Source organism: Arvicanthis niloticus, chromosome 18, assembly GCF_011762505.2.
Source record: "Arvicanthis niloticus isolate mArvNil1 chromosome 18, mArvNil1.pat.X, whole genome shotgun sequence".
NCBI classification, from domain to species: domain Eukaryota; kingdom Metazoa; phylum Chordata; class Mammalia; order Rodentia; family Muridae; genus Arvicanthis; species Arvicanthis niloticus.
This window is the reverse complement of record NC_047675.1, coordinates 5,365,781-5,380,702: the sequence shown is the minus strand read 5'-3', so window position 1 is coordinate 5,380,702 and position 14,922 is coordinate 5,365,781. Positions and strand designations below refer to the sequence as shown.

The following is a 14,922-nucleotide window of genomic DNA, read 5'->3' as shown; positions in this document are numbered from 1 at the left end:
GTAACTAATCAAAGGTAGAATGTTCATAGTTAAGTGGTGGATCACTCAGTTAGCATGTACAAGGCCCCTGGTTTAATCCACAGTACCTCTGCCTCCCCCGAAAAGGACAGTTACAGAGAGATTAGGGGAGCACGGGAGGAAGGAATCCACGTGGGAGACCGGTGACCAATTTGGTCACTCCAGAAAACTTAGAAGGCAAGAAACAAGCATCCTCCTCTCTGCAGGAGAGACTTGTCGTAATGGGTTTCTCACCTGAGCCCTATATGATGGTCCCCTCCCTCAGGGACTCATGTGGAAGGAGGGATGTGATGGATTATGGAGACCAGAGGTGGAAAGCTGTATACCAGGCCTCACATTCAACCAAGCGGCTTAGGTCCGAACTCTCCACCACAGTGAACTCAAGGAGATGGAGGCTCAACAGGTTCATCTGAGGTGAAGGAAAGTGTACAAAGGTGGAAGGTTTGGAACAGCACATTAGAAGGTGCTGGGTACAAACTGAAAGTGAGGATAGCACAGTCCTGATCTGCTCCTCCGCATTTGCATTCATGTGTCTGCGAGCGACACCTGCCTCAGTGTACATACTCCTGCACGGGCTACACACGAATGAGCCTGGAAGAGAAAATATCAGAGTGGGATCTGCCTTAGACACCATCTAAATGGAGGGATGGAGAGAGGGAGAGAGGGGAAGAGAGGGAGGGGGAGGGGAGAGGGGGAGGGGGAGAGGGAGAGGGAAAGGGAGAGGGAGAGGGAGAGGTAGGAGAGGTAGGAGAGGGAGAGGGGAGAGGGAGAGGGGAGGAGAGGGTTATATTTATAGAATACTACAGGTACTCTTAGTCTCCAGACAACTCAGGAGGTAATTAAGCAAAGACATTAATATTTGCTTGGTTCTATTGGTGGGTCAGAACAAGTTAGAAAAAGCCTGCCGCAATCTCACAGCTCATATTGGGGACACTGTATGGCATCTTCCCTTTGTCAGAGATCAAACCACGAGGACAGACTGATGGACACATGTGATGAGTCCTAGCTGCCACTGAGATCCAGGGACAGGCAGGGCTTGGACTTCTGCAGTTTGGACCCTAGGAGCTCTTCTGTGTTCTCCTGCAGCTTTGTTTTGGTCTTTATCCGAGCAATTTACCTGCTGGTTTAGATAGTTTAGATGGTTTAGATAGTTGTATACAACATAGTAATGAGTCCAGGGGCTGTCTACCATGAAACAGAGACCTTTTCTCTGTTTGGCATGAACAGGAAGGGCAGCCATATTAGTGTGTAGTCTATTTGATCGACCTTCAAAAGTAGCTTCTAATAAACCAGCTGCTTGCTGTATTTGAGACTCAGATTAGAGGTGATAAGCTTTGCTGTATGTGCAAAAATCCCGGCTCAGGTCTGGTGTTTGCTGTGTCATCCATCTTGTGCTGGGTTGGGAAGTTGGAGTGACATGTTGGGCATGCATGAAGGTCAAGGTCATAGATCCTGTCACGTGCCAGACTGCCTTTTTCCTACATGCAGTTACTGGTGGTTTGTCAAGAAGGCATGTGCCAGTGAGGACCCCATACCATGTATACAGAGATGGCACAAATTAGACTCAGTGGGCTATTAAAAAAAAAAAACACGAATTTGGGAGGTGGGTAAGGGCTTGGAAGAGCAGACCTGGAAGGTGTGGAGCGAGCATGACCCATATGTTTTATATGCATGTATGGAATTCTCAAAGAACTAATAAATGTATTTTAAAAATGAGAGTGTAAAATCAGGTTTGCAACTAACAGCAAGACCCCAAGGAGAGATGCTACCCATGAATGTTAGTTGTTGGTAACGTTTTGTTTTTACACAGGAACTGGGAAATCTGAACTCACAACCTTATGCTTACACCATAAGTACTTTGCTTACTGAATCATCTCCCCAACTCTTGTCTGTAATGTTTTTTCTGTCTTCTGACCAGGTAGTTAGCATGTAGGAGAACAAGTTGGGAAATATTATTGGTGAACAGGAATTTTATATTTTCTTAATATATATAGTACATTCATTTATTTTGTGCTGGTGCACACACGTTCCTTTGTGTGTATGCACAGGTCACAGGACAATTTGTGAGTTATCGACTTGTGAGTTATGTCTTACCACTCTGTGGGGTCTGGCAGCTGGACTCAGGTTGTCAGACTTACTGGCCTGTGCCTTTAACCACTGGACCATCCTTCAGGCTGGGAGATGCACATTTTCCATGAGTCATTTCTGTTAAGTAAACGTTGATTCTCTTCCTAGCATATGCTGTATTTTATAAATGTGGGTCATGGCCAGCATGTCTTTCACGTATAACAATACATCTAGCTATTTTGGAATCAGGTTTAAATTTTATAGCACAGTTAAAAACTAAACAAGTACTTGACCTTTCTCTTTGTTAGTGTCTGCTTGTTTGTTATACAATGTAGGGATGTCACCCCTCTCTTACCTCCCCCACCTCTCCTCTCCTGCATCGGAAGTCCCACCCCTCCTTAGTTCCGCCCCTCTTAATTGTAATGTCCATTGTGTTTTCCTGCTTCTTCCAGTTTGACATCTGAGGGAAAAAGGAGATGTACCAGTTGAGCTGGCACAAAGTTGAACAGTCCTCTGAGGGGGAGTGCTTTTTGATGGGATGATTATAGGAGAGATAGAAAAAAGATTCAAGAGACAGATAGAGGAGGGCTGCAAGCCATTACCACGCCAGCAGCAAGTGTATTTCTCATAGCTGTCTTATACTACAGTACCATGGGGAGCAAAGCCACAAGTTAACAGAAACAATTTTGCTGACATATACACAAGACATTTGTTCCCATCCAAAAAGTCTCCCTATTCCTCCCAAGGTCAATAGAACCTCCAGCCCCCCCTTAAGCCGCATGTGCACCTCCTCTTATCCGTCCGTGCCTCAGGCTGGGAAATCTGCCAACCAACTCTGACCTGCTTTGACAAACTGCCTGGCAGGCAGACTTTCTCTCTTTTTCTCTGCTTCAGAGATGGCAAATGCCTGTCAAGGAGATCTTCATCTTCTGAGTCTGGCGTGATGACCTCTGGACCTGTCCATCTTCCTGAAGATAACGAATTATTATGCTATTCTTTATTCCTGAGTAGAACTCCATATACAAGCTTGTTTCTGTAGACATGATTTTCAGGGCTTCTTTATTGGGTTCTTATATCTACCACCCTTCCGACCTCATTCCACTCTAAACCCTTCCCGCCCCCAATGCTAGGTAGGAGATGAAGGCTTGAGGGAGAGGGGACACAGACCTCATTAGGCTATTTCCTGCTTAATTAGGGGTGTTGTTCCTTGGGGCAAATTCAGTCTTCATCATCAGGATTTCCAATTTCTTCTCATCTCTCTGCTCACGACCACTTGACAAATAGCAACAACAGGGACCAGCAGTAGCCGGGGGAGGAGCCGCCTTGGAGCCTCTCTGTCTTGGGACTCTGGCATTTATATCCTCTGAAAAGTTCCCAGAATTCCCTACTTCACATACTCGAAGAAACTATCTGCAGCTGGCAAGACCATATTCCTGCTAGAGCATGAGGCAAATCACAGTCACCCACAATGGGCTAGGCCCTCCCCCCTTGATCACTAATTGAGAAAATGCCTTGCAGCTATTTAAATTTTTTTGTTCCATGACATGAAATAATATTGGTGAATTTGTAAGTTTCTTAGTTACCTGTTCAGCATGTCATTTTTGGCCATGCTGTGATGATTTCCTCACAAAATTTTTTTTGATGTCCTGTTATTGTGTTTCCCCCATTGTTTTCAAGTCTTACCTTAGCATTGATTAGAGTATACTAAAGATAGTGGCTATTATTTGCATATTCATGAAATTACATAGTTTTTCCTTATAGAATTCATATAAAAATTTGCCTTTGCAGTGCTGGTGGGCTGTGTAGGCTGCATTTGTGTTTGTGTATACACAGGTGTGTGTGTCTGTGTGTACATACATAGATACACACACACAGACACCCATACACATACACACACACACACACACACACTCATACATGTCCTACTAAAAACGAAATACTGCAGACTTCTGATGTAAGTCCTGTGGCTATGACCCTTCCTCTCTTGTCATCACACACAGTGCAGCTGAATGGCACACATTGTCGCATGCCAGGCATGCAGACAAGAGCTTCGTGGATGTTGGCTCTCAGGTGGATGAAATTTGATCATTTGTTTCTGCAGAATCATGCAGTGCCAGTGTTCCACTTTGGGCCGCTTCATCTGCTCACACCTCTTATAACATGCATGGGAAAACGAGAGCTCTCCTGGTTCTTGCTTTATCCTGTGGACTAACCGTCAGGTTATTAGTCCATCACTCATTTATTTCATTCACTCATTTTCTGGGTTTATTTGTTATGTGATTAGCATGTGAAATGTAGAGGAGATAGAATTACTAAGTGGAGAGCCTGCTCCTGAAACCAGAGGGAAGGGCAGCCTCATGGTCTCACTGGTGACTGGTTGCAGTTCTTTAAGTTAATTTTCTCATGGTCACCCTGTATCTCTATGTTAGTCTACTTCTGTGCCTGAAAACAGGGAAGGAGAGGTTCTACACTGCACAGCCTGCAGCCCTGCAGCTCCACTTCCCGCTCATTTTAGATTCTCACTGCTACATTTCCTGCAGTTTGTGGTCTGCTTCCTGCATTCCAAAAGTGATTTGTGTGTGTGTGTGTGTGCACGCGCATATGTGTGTGTATGTATTCCCACCCTTTCTACTTTCTTGTCAACTACAGTTGGCGATGGTTTGAATTTGACTCGTGAAGTCCCTGACTTGGAAACTCAGTCCACACTGCAGTGGAGTTGAGAGGTGATTAGGTCAAAGACTCTGCCCTCACCTCATGAAGGCTTTATCTGTAGCATGCATTATTAATTCACTCCGAGTCCCTCACACCCCTCTTTCCTGTGTTCCCGCCCTCCTCAGAGGATTGTGAATCCAGTGCCTCCTGCTCAGCATTGCTCACCCACCGGTTTAGGACACAGTCACTCCCGTCTTTGCTGGGTCTCTGGATGGTTCTGCCAACCACTTTTATGCATCTTTTTTTTTTTTTTTTTTTTTTTTTTTTTTTTTTTTTGGTTTTTCTAGACAAGGTTTCTCTGTGTAGCCCTGGCTATCCTGGAACTCACTCTGTAGACCAGGCTAGCCTGGAACTCAGAAATCCGCCTGCCTCTGCCTCCCAAGCGCTGGGATTAAAGGCGTGTGCCTTTCATGCATCTTTTCCTCTTGCATCTAATTCCTTTTTTGGTCCCAGGCAAGCTCCCTTTCCTTCCTCTTCCCTTCATCTGCATGAGCCAGTGGGTGAGCCAGTGTCAGTAGCGTTTCCTCAAGCAAAGTGGAATCTGGCCGGAGCAGCATCTCACAGGTTCTGAGAGCGAACTGTAAACAGGCGACACGTGGTGCCTTGTTCTTGCTTTTGGACCCTCTCTGAGTGGAAGATGGGTGTCCCTGTGTGACTGGCAGAGCAGAGGAGACAGGTGGTGCTATGTGAGACACCGTGGGTTTCAGCACAGCTGCTGTTGTCGGACTCTCACTGCCGAGGTCTGCCCATGTTTACTTTACCTCATTGATGAAGAGAAGGGAAACCTTTGTGTTTACAGCCATTGTGGAAATTACAATTTTTAACTTAGAAAATTACCATTGTGCACTCATGAGCATTTATGTCCTGGAAAATGTATGATAATTTGCATACTTTAACTTTTTCAGGTCAGAATCCTATTTTGTCCTAATCTTTGTAAGTTTGATTTAATTTCAAGACATACATATTTTGTACCCATTGTTTGTATAAACGCTACTATGAAAGTAGAACAGAGGACACAATTAAATGAGTATTTTTCTAGGTGAGCTATGTATTAGGGAGGAGAAACCTGTGGGTGAGGTGCAGGTCTGCATTTGTTTAAAGACTTAAGACAGCATATGTTTGGAGACCATGCAATACATAATTGTTTAGTATGTGCTTCTTTAGATTGGCAAGGTGGGAACATTGATTTTTAACACAGTGAAAATAAAGTTGAAGTTCTTCATTGAGTGAAGAAAATAAGGAATTGACCTAGGACCAGGCCAGGTACTTAGCCTTGGGTTCCAGAATTGTGACTAACAGAGTATGAGGTTGTTTTAAAATATATGAAGCAACAAATTGGAAGGAATCAATTGTGATTTATGTTAAAAACAAAAACAACAAACAAACAAACAAACAGAGCAGGCCGAGTTCTGTGAGATAGTCTGAGAAAATTGAGTTTTCCCTGGATTTGACTTGAGTGAGCACTCGTTTTACTCCTTGCCTTGGGAAGCCAGGATCCTGAGCACACATGCTTAGAGACAGTCACGGCAGATGGGTATGTTTGTGAGCACGAGGGCCTCAGGGGTCCTGGCAGCCAAGATACCAGCCTCAGTGCAGCCATGAAGCACAGTCTAAACCCCAGTATTTGCAGGTGACTGCCTGTGGTCTGTTCTGAGTAAAACTCTTCAAGAGGTGCAGTCAATAGGTGGGGTCCTGTTGTGGATGTGTGGGACAAATGGGGGCTGGAGGACCTTATAACAGATGTTTCTGCACCAATAAAGAAGCTAAGGGTGTTGGTGGAATGGATTCTGGCTGTTTATGAGGATATTTTAATAGTTTAGCATGTGCCCAGTGTGTTTTGCATAGGAAGAGTATGCTAGTATCGTCTTACCTGTTGAATGTAGACAGATAAGGAATTGCTCAAGGCTGATTTCAAAATTCTAACTCTGGGTGATTGACATAATTTTTTGATTAAGAGAGGGAATTTTGGAAAAGAAGCTGGTGAAGTTGTGCTAACTTACCCCGTAGCTCGGCATATCAGTTACATCTTCCACCATCTCTGACTGCTGTGTTGCTGTGAACAGGTATGAGTTTCTGGATGAAAGGTTTACCAGTTGGTCCGCAGCCTTTAAGAACAGAAGAAACAGAAAATTCTCTAAGACTTGATGGCTAACATGCTGTTTTCAACCTGCCTTTGTACAGGATTTATTTGAATTTATTTGAAAAGAGGAAAAACTATGTTGAGGAGCTTGATTCTTCTTTGCACTTTTATTATGTGATAATAACTAACTCTAGTTCTCTCAGGGTGATAAATTTGAACTTGATCAATTATCTGATAGTAAGTACAAGCACAGAGTGATTATCATTGCCGAAGTGACATTCTTACTTCATCTAGTTTGTTTGACTGCAGAATGTGACTTGCTCTTTTGACTTCTGTCACTGAGGTCAAACTGAAATGGAGCAGTGATCCTGGGGTGTTTAAAACACTCAGGACGTGCCCTTAGCATGGGAAGGAACCGGGCCCAGTCCTTTCCCCTTTTGTAGATTGGATTGGATGTTCTGATCTTGCTTCTTGGCAGTTTCCCGTGTTCTTTTCTCCTTCTTGGTGGGCGTGTGCTGTCTTTTCTTCTCAGTTGTAGCCATTGCTCCTCATGGAGGGAATTCTCGGCTGCTGGGGTGGATTGTTACGGTTTTGGTTAACTGTGTCTAGACTGTGGGCTAGTTCTGCCCTCCTGGCTCTAATGAGACATCAGCAGAGAAGGGGTGTCAGTCATTGGGCTCAGGCTGTGACAGCATGGATCATACAGTACATGACTTATACACAGAAACGATTTCCTCCACACCCCTGGGAGCTTTAGTAAGTAGTTGGCATGATTTGTTTCTTCTGGGTGTTTCCCCCTTGCCTGTAGGTGGTGGCTGTCTTCTTGTGTCTTCATGTGGTCTGCTTGGTCACTGTTCCCAAAAACCTTTCTTCTAAGTGTTTAAGCTGTGTATTTGAAGTTAATGCATCTTTTAAATGTCTTCTGTCTAAACACAGGAATTCTGGAGAGAGAGCTTCATGGTTAGGAGCACTGACTTCTCTTCTAGGGGATCTTGGTTTGATTCCTAGTACCCACATGGAGGCTCCACTGTAACCAGTCACAGGGAATGTGGTGGCCTCTTTGGGTACTGCATGCACGAGGTGTATGCATATGTGTGTAGGTAAACCACCCATACACATAAAAAATAAAAATAAAGGTAAAAAAAAAATTAAACACAGTTAGGAACTAGGAATTTAAACCAGAAGTTTAACATGTAAATGGTTCTGTTTCACAATTAGTGTGTAACTAATAGCACCTCCTTAGCCCCCATCACAACACACACACGTTTCACAATTAGTGTGTAACTAATAGCACCTCCTCAGCCCCCATCACAACACACCCACACACATATACACACACACACTATTTGAGAAGCTAAGGAAGTGAATAAGGGCGGGCTGGGGGTGTATAGCTCAGTGGTACAGCACTTGCCTGGCATCCTTGGAGGCTCAGGTTCATCTCAGGATTGCCAGAGAGAAAAGGAAGAAGTAAAAAGGACACTGTAGTGTGGCGTGATGGCTCAGTGTGAATAACATGCTCACTTTGCAGGCCTGAGTTCAGATCCTCTGCACCTGTACCCACATAGAAGGTGAGCATTGGCAGCGTGCCCTGTGACCACAGTGCTATGTGGTACAGTCAGTTTGATTCTGTGCCTGGTCAGCCAGTCTGTCTATAACGATGAGCTGTAGGATCAGAGAGAGACCCTGCCTCAGAAAACACTGAGATAGAGAAGCAGTTGAGGCCAAGACATCTTGGCCTTTCAGATATAAAAAGTAGTAAGATTGCTATATGAGCTCCCAGCTCTCAGTTCTTAAGTCCTTGTTCAACAGCTGGGTGAGTTTTGGAATTCTTCATCTGCCCCTTTCTTCTGCTCAAAGCAAATCTCTCAAGGAGCTTTTAAGATGTGCCCCTTTAAAACACGGTTGTTTTTACACCTAACCCGATTCCCCACTGTAGCTTCCTGGCTGCTTCTGAATGTCACTTAACTACTGGTTGGTACATATGAGAGTCCATGTGACGACATTTGTTCTACACATGTTCGACACATGAAGATCTGCTGGAGAGAAACTTCTCTTGCCTTTGTCTTTTGTGCTTAAAGTTTTCAGGTTTCAGCAGAGAGTGAACACATTAAGTTGAATTATTTATTCATTTCGGTGGCGTATATGGCAACTCTTGTTTTTTTAAAACACAGATTCAGTGCCTGGTCTTGAAAAATCATCTAAACACTGTCTTCTTTGTGCTCATCCTCATACTAATAACAAGGCTGAAACTTCCCAAGAAAAGCTTAAGCAAGTAAATAAACAAAACCATGGAAGTGCACCTGTAGCCACTGCATCGGGCGGTGTTTCGGTGTGTTCTTATGACTGTGGGCATTCTTATCCACAGGGAATTCTGCTGCATGCGGCTGTCTTCAGTCACAGCTCACATACAAAGCTGATTTACTGCTTTGATGAACACTTAGTTTTGTCAAATATTTTTATAGTCTGCAGGAATGCTGCTATTTTGAGTTATCAGAGATTTGGGAATGCAACTGTTTGATAGCTTTTAAAATACAGTGGTCTTGTAATCTGCTAACACTTTGTCTCTCTCAATAGGTATAAATGACCAAGGACTGTACAGAGTTGTGGGGGTGAGTTCAAAGGTCCAGAGACTTCTGAGTATGTTGATGGGTATGCCTCTTTAATCATTTTTCCATGCATGAATTGTTTATGTTCACTGACTTTGCAACTTAATATTTCAGAGTTATATATGGTGTACTTAGGAATACATCTTTCTCTTGTACCACTTACTTGGGTGGGTTGTGTCCTCAGTGGAGGCTGAGAATATCTACATCCTGGTACTTAATAAGCAGAAAGCAGAAGAATGCAGCTCATAGGTAGATGCCTCTCACAGTAGAGTGGAGTCCAGCCTCCGTGCTCTGCATGGCTTCTAGGTTGCCTATCCAGAATCTTGACAGTACATTTGGTTAGACAAGATCACTGGGACGGACTCACTCGTTTTTATACTTTCTCACACTGTCATCTGTCAGGGTGGGCCAGTGTCTTGGGGGATTCGTTGTTTGCAGTTCTTACCGGGCTCTTCTCCAGAACCATGCTCCATCTGTGCTGATAACATTGCAGACTGGAGGAAGCCAGAAGTAAATTCATTCCATTGCCCCAGACATTCTGTGAATGACACAGCACTTTCACATTACCTGCTGCTGTCAGTTCCCTGCTGCCTGTAAGATGCATCATGTCTCCCCTGCCCCAGAGCAGGCTGCCCGTGAGGGATGTTCATAGCTCATCAGCCTGGAGGGCCTGGCTATCAAGCTAATCTGTCATTTTGGCCTTGCTCCCTAAGAATGTGTTTGATATCTCATTCTAATTAGTCAACACCAAGGATGCCCCCAGGTGTGCTGGGAACTCATTTGAATCTGTTTGTATGAGAACACTTTTGAAAGTGTAAACTAAGACGAACAAAACCAAGTGACAGGTTTTTGGGTAGTGCTACTTCTCAGGCGGTGGGGCGTTGTGTAAATCAAGAGTTTCATAAGCAAGCACGTTTCAAGCCACGGACCACAGGAAAAGTTGCCCATTGTCAGTTGCACGCTTTGCTAGAATAATTCGCTTTCATGGGCTGTTTCCATTTTCTGCCTTGAGTTTAACTTGGGTGTGCAATTCTGGCAGACATATTTTCCCTTTTACTGTTAGTGGGCTCCAGATTCAATAGTCAGGTTGCCAGTGGTCCAGGAGCAGCTGGAAGAATTTAATGGGAGTGTAGCATCTGCTTTTACTTAATTTTAAAATCAGAAGCACTAACTTGGTGTTACAATGCTTAAGACTGGAAGACGATGTTGTTATCAGAATACATTTAAGCAGAAAGGCACAGTTTGGAGTCAACTGGCCAAATCGACCCTGATCACTGTTTTGAGCACACTCAAGGAAACTTTAAACACTCACGGTATTGCTGTGCTTACCACGAAGTGTTAAATTGTCTTGAAATTTGTTCTTAATCTCACAAAATCTTACATAGACAGCACTGTTTGACTCCGATGGGAGTTCCTGTGTTCTTGGGGGAAATCCCAAGACAGTCTTTAACTCACAAAGTATTTAAAAATTGCAAAGCCCTCAAAAGTTCATGACATGGAAGAATCTGGGAGATGGCTCAGTAGTGTTTGCAGTCCAAGCATAAAGACCTGAGTTTACTTCCTAAGTCCTACATAGAATTTGCACTGGCACACTTGTAACTCCAGTGCTAGGTTGTAGGAAAGACAGGAAAGGCCCCAGGGACTTGCTGCTCACTCAGTAGGTCCACCCCCAATGGTGAGCTCAAGGTTCCATTAAAGACACTGTCTTTTTTCTTAAAAAAAAAAAAAAAAAAAAAAAAGCCACAGAGAAAGACGCTTAATATCAGCGTCTGACCCCTGTATATGCATGTGTGGATAAGTCATTCTGAATGCACATGTGTGTGCTTAGACATGTGCATAAACACAGGCACCAGAACACTGTCTTTTTTCCTGTATCAGAGAAGTGTAGACACAGGTGTGTTAGGACATCATTCGGTTGTTGGCAGGGAAAATGGTGTGCTTTCAGTAACACGGAGCAAACAAAGGAAGTTAGACAATTGGCACAAAGATATTAACTTGTTATTTACCCATTAAATAATTCATTTAAGAGGGCTCTGCAGTGTGGATTTGTTAATCTGTGGGTAACTGGTAATAGGAATCAGATTGCCCGAAGTGTAGCCACTAGTGTTATTTTGTTACTAACGGAAACCTTAGCGTTTGACAAAATAGGTGTTCTCACTGTTGGCTGGTCAAGTTAGAGTTTTCTTAAGCTATACTTTCATTCTGATAAGGTATTCAATGTTCAATGATTCAATATCACTTTAAAAAGCATTTTAGAGTCCCCAATAACCGTGTGCACACATCTGCAGATGTTCTCACTGAACACATCTGCAGATGTTCTCACTGACTTTTCTGTTTACATTGTGTTAAGTTTATATCCTAAAGGAGGCGGGACATGAGCCTGCCAAATGCTTAATTTCTTTTTAGAGCCAACCAGAGTCTTCTGGGGAGTCTCGGATATAATATGTTCATTTCAAATTTGTAAATTTTTCAGGGCACATTTTATTGACAATGAATTTTCTTTATAAAAAATGAAAACTAATTGAATTTGTAAGCATCTTTGGGAAAACTATTTTATGTTTTTAGAGGAGGACTTTATTTACTTGAGACCTGTTTAGATATTATAGAAAAAATGATTGCCATTTTAACATGAACTTTGATCATTTGTTTCAAATGTCTTAAGTATGCTTCATACACTCAGATGTAAAGGTTTGTGGTGGTCCCCAAGGCTTGAATTCTGCTTCATCTCTTGCGCGTTACCCTGGCTGCCCCGTCTCCTGTGGCGCTTTTCCCTTTCCCGGTTAAGGTTAAAACAGATAGACTGTTTCTCCAGTTACCCTCTCTTCCTTTGTCCTAGGATCTCCTCAGCTCCTCCTTTTCCTGACCCTTTCCTCATGCTTTCTCACCTTCCTCATCTGCCACAGGTGGTGTCAGGAGACATTTTTTTCTCCTCCAGGCCAGGTCCAGGAGAAGATTGTGGACCAGCAGGTGGTGTCTTCTGTTTCTAGCTCCCCTTGAGCCTTCCCTGCACCCTCTGGGTGACCGGTCTCCTCCTGGGGAGAAGCCATCTTCCTTCCTTGCTCCCTTGTTGTCTGTAGGTCAAGGCAAATACAGTTGGGGAGAAGGTGGTTTTTTTTTTTTCCTTTCTCTCTTTTTTGAATATTATAAATATGTAGCTGATAAGGAAGGCAAAGAGGTACGGCGGGTGGAGCATCTTGGGAAATCAGTGGCAGTTCTTAGTGGGGTAAGAGTGTGAAGATGAGTTACCGCAGTGAGGGCTGGATGGGAGCTGCTCTGAGGTAGTGGCAGGGCATGGTAGTCTTCCTTCTTCCCACGGTAGAACGAAACCTGAGCAGAGCCGGGGAAACCTGGAGAAAATGTGCTGTTCGCATGTCTGCTCTGCGGGACTTGGCTATTTATAAGCCTGGTTTACAAAAGGCTGGGTGGTGTCTTATTGCCTTTTAGACACAGAACCATAGAAGACAAAAATAACAGAATTTTAATTTAAAATATTTTCTTGTTTACTTTGTTGGACAGTTCTCTTACACAGAGCAGAGAGCGAGCATGCAGCTGGGGATGATTTGAGGTGACAGAGCACATTTAAACAACACTTGCACTTTCTGCTTCTTCAGCTCTTCAAAGGAAAGAAAAACAGCCCAAGTTCATGGCAGCCAGGGTACTGAGTCCCAGTTACTCAGGAGTGAGCATGGGCCACACCTCAGCTTCAGAGCTGTGACCAATGGTCATGCAAAAAGAAACAGTAATGAAACAGCAGCTCTTCGGTTCTGTGCTTGTTAGTTTAGATTTTTAACTTATGTGTTACGCTGTTTTTTTGGTCAGGGAAGAAACACAAGTCCCCTCCCTTGTGGCAGAACACATATCCTGAATGAACACTCTAAACATATTTTAGGTGTGAATCCTAAATAAATTAACACATTCCACCTAGCCCACTGATTGCAGAGGGCTGCCAGGGATGATTGAGCTATTTGAAAACAGTGAGCATTTAATAGATGATTAATTACACAGACATAGTCATTAACTTCTGAAGTGACAGCTGCTTTTGTTCTGTGAATTTAGAAGGATGACTTATTTTTTTCATAGAAAGAATATGAATCTCAAAATACAGAAGGATAGTTTGGTAGAAATTGGAAATAAAAGAATTCCTTTAGAAGCCCCGTGGATTTTAAATGGTGATTTGCTTGTAAAAAGTTTATTGAGAATGTTATCTGACTTGTGTGTTAAAGTGAGATTTTAAATAATTGACTTAATGAGAGGCAGCATATTCAGTTTCAGAAGTAATTGGTTGGCAGAGCTGGTAGAACAGAATTATTTAGTCCTAGTTATAAAGGATTACATCTTTAATCAGGGAGTTTAATTTGATTTCTCGACTGTATCTCTGACTTGTGGTGACAGACTCAATAACAGATGAGTTCTCACTGTAGGGACTGATCAGAATGTACCCTGTGTCAGTCACCACTGTTGCCTGTTGGTGTCAGCTGCTGGAGCGCCTAGGAAGTCTACGGACCTTTGAGTAGTTGACTTCATATGTGTGCTGGTGTGGTGTAAGACAGCCATCACCTCCTGTTTGATTTTCAGAAGTTTTGAGTTCATCATGGAGTGGGGGTCCCTTTGTGGTCATGCCCATGCCTACAGCTCTTCAGACAGCATCCACAGCTGGAGTGGCGGTCAGAACTGGACAGCCTTTCCTTTTAGTGTCCCTTCTAAAAAGGAAGTACCAGCAAAGTACCATTTTCCCTGCAGAAACAAATCTAGTACAGGGGAGGGGGAAATCTGGAAACAGCTAGTTCTTTGTTTTTAGCTGAGGCATTTCTCTGGAGTGAGGGAGAGCGAGTCTCTTCTGTAAGTTGCCTACTGTCTCCTTCTCCCGGGAGGAGTGTGGAAAGCCGTCAGATTTGTAGTGATGGCTAGAAATCTTTATAACCTGTTTTCTGCCTCTTTTTTGGGGAAGAGGACCACCATGAATGCCCTTCCTTGTAATGGCCTGGCTGTGGCAGCATCTGCTTTAATACCTCATGTAAGTCTGCCCAAGCCTTAGATTTGTTAGGATGCTCACACTAGTTTATTGGAATGTTTACTATGCTAACTAAGATCTCCTTAGTACAGACGAGGATCTGAAACTTAGATGGATTTGGGACTGTCTTGCTTGGAGTGACTTATTGGTCCAAGCTGGCTGCACATTGAGCTTTGGAATGCCCAGGCTGCCGGCCTTGCTGGTAAGCTGGGCATGTTGGCCCAGATGTTCAGGGACAGCAGTATGCTCAGAGTGTTTGCCTTTACTATGGTTCTGTTCTTTTATTTTAACCTGGACTAACACTTTAGACCCCTCCCACCCTCCCGCCTCCATCTTTTATTTCTGTTTGTTCTTACTTTTTTTTTTTTTTTTTTTTTTTTTTTTTTTTTTTTTTTTTGGTGAGACAGGGTTTCTTTGAGTACAACTGG

The 14,922-nt window shown here is 43.4% G+C and overlaps 1 protein-coding gene across 2 annotated transcripts in view; it reads left to right on the top strand.

The window, feature by feature from the left end:
• Arhgap10 (Rho GTPase activating protein 10) overlaps nucleotides 1–14,922 on the top strand; it is a 238,734-nt gene that overhangs the window by 139,901 nt on the left and 83,911 nt on the right. The window contains exon 14 of one of the 2 annotated variants that reach the window (XR_013104773.1): nucleotides 9,452–9,486. Coding sequence is in view for 1 of the 2 variants with exons in the window: in XM_034522388.2 (XP_034378279.1) it covers nucleotides 9,452–9,526 (75 nt within the window). In the remaining variant the exon portion in view is untranslated. Of the gene's footprint in view, nucleotides 1–9,451; nucleotides 9,527–14,922 lie in introns of both variants that reach the window. The other variant, XM_034522388.2, reaches the window with a different exon arrangement.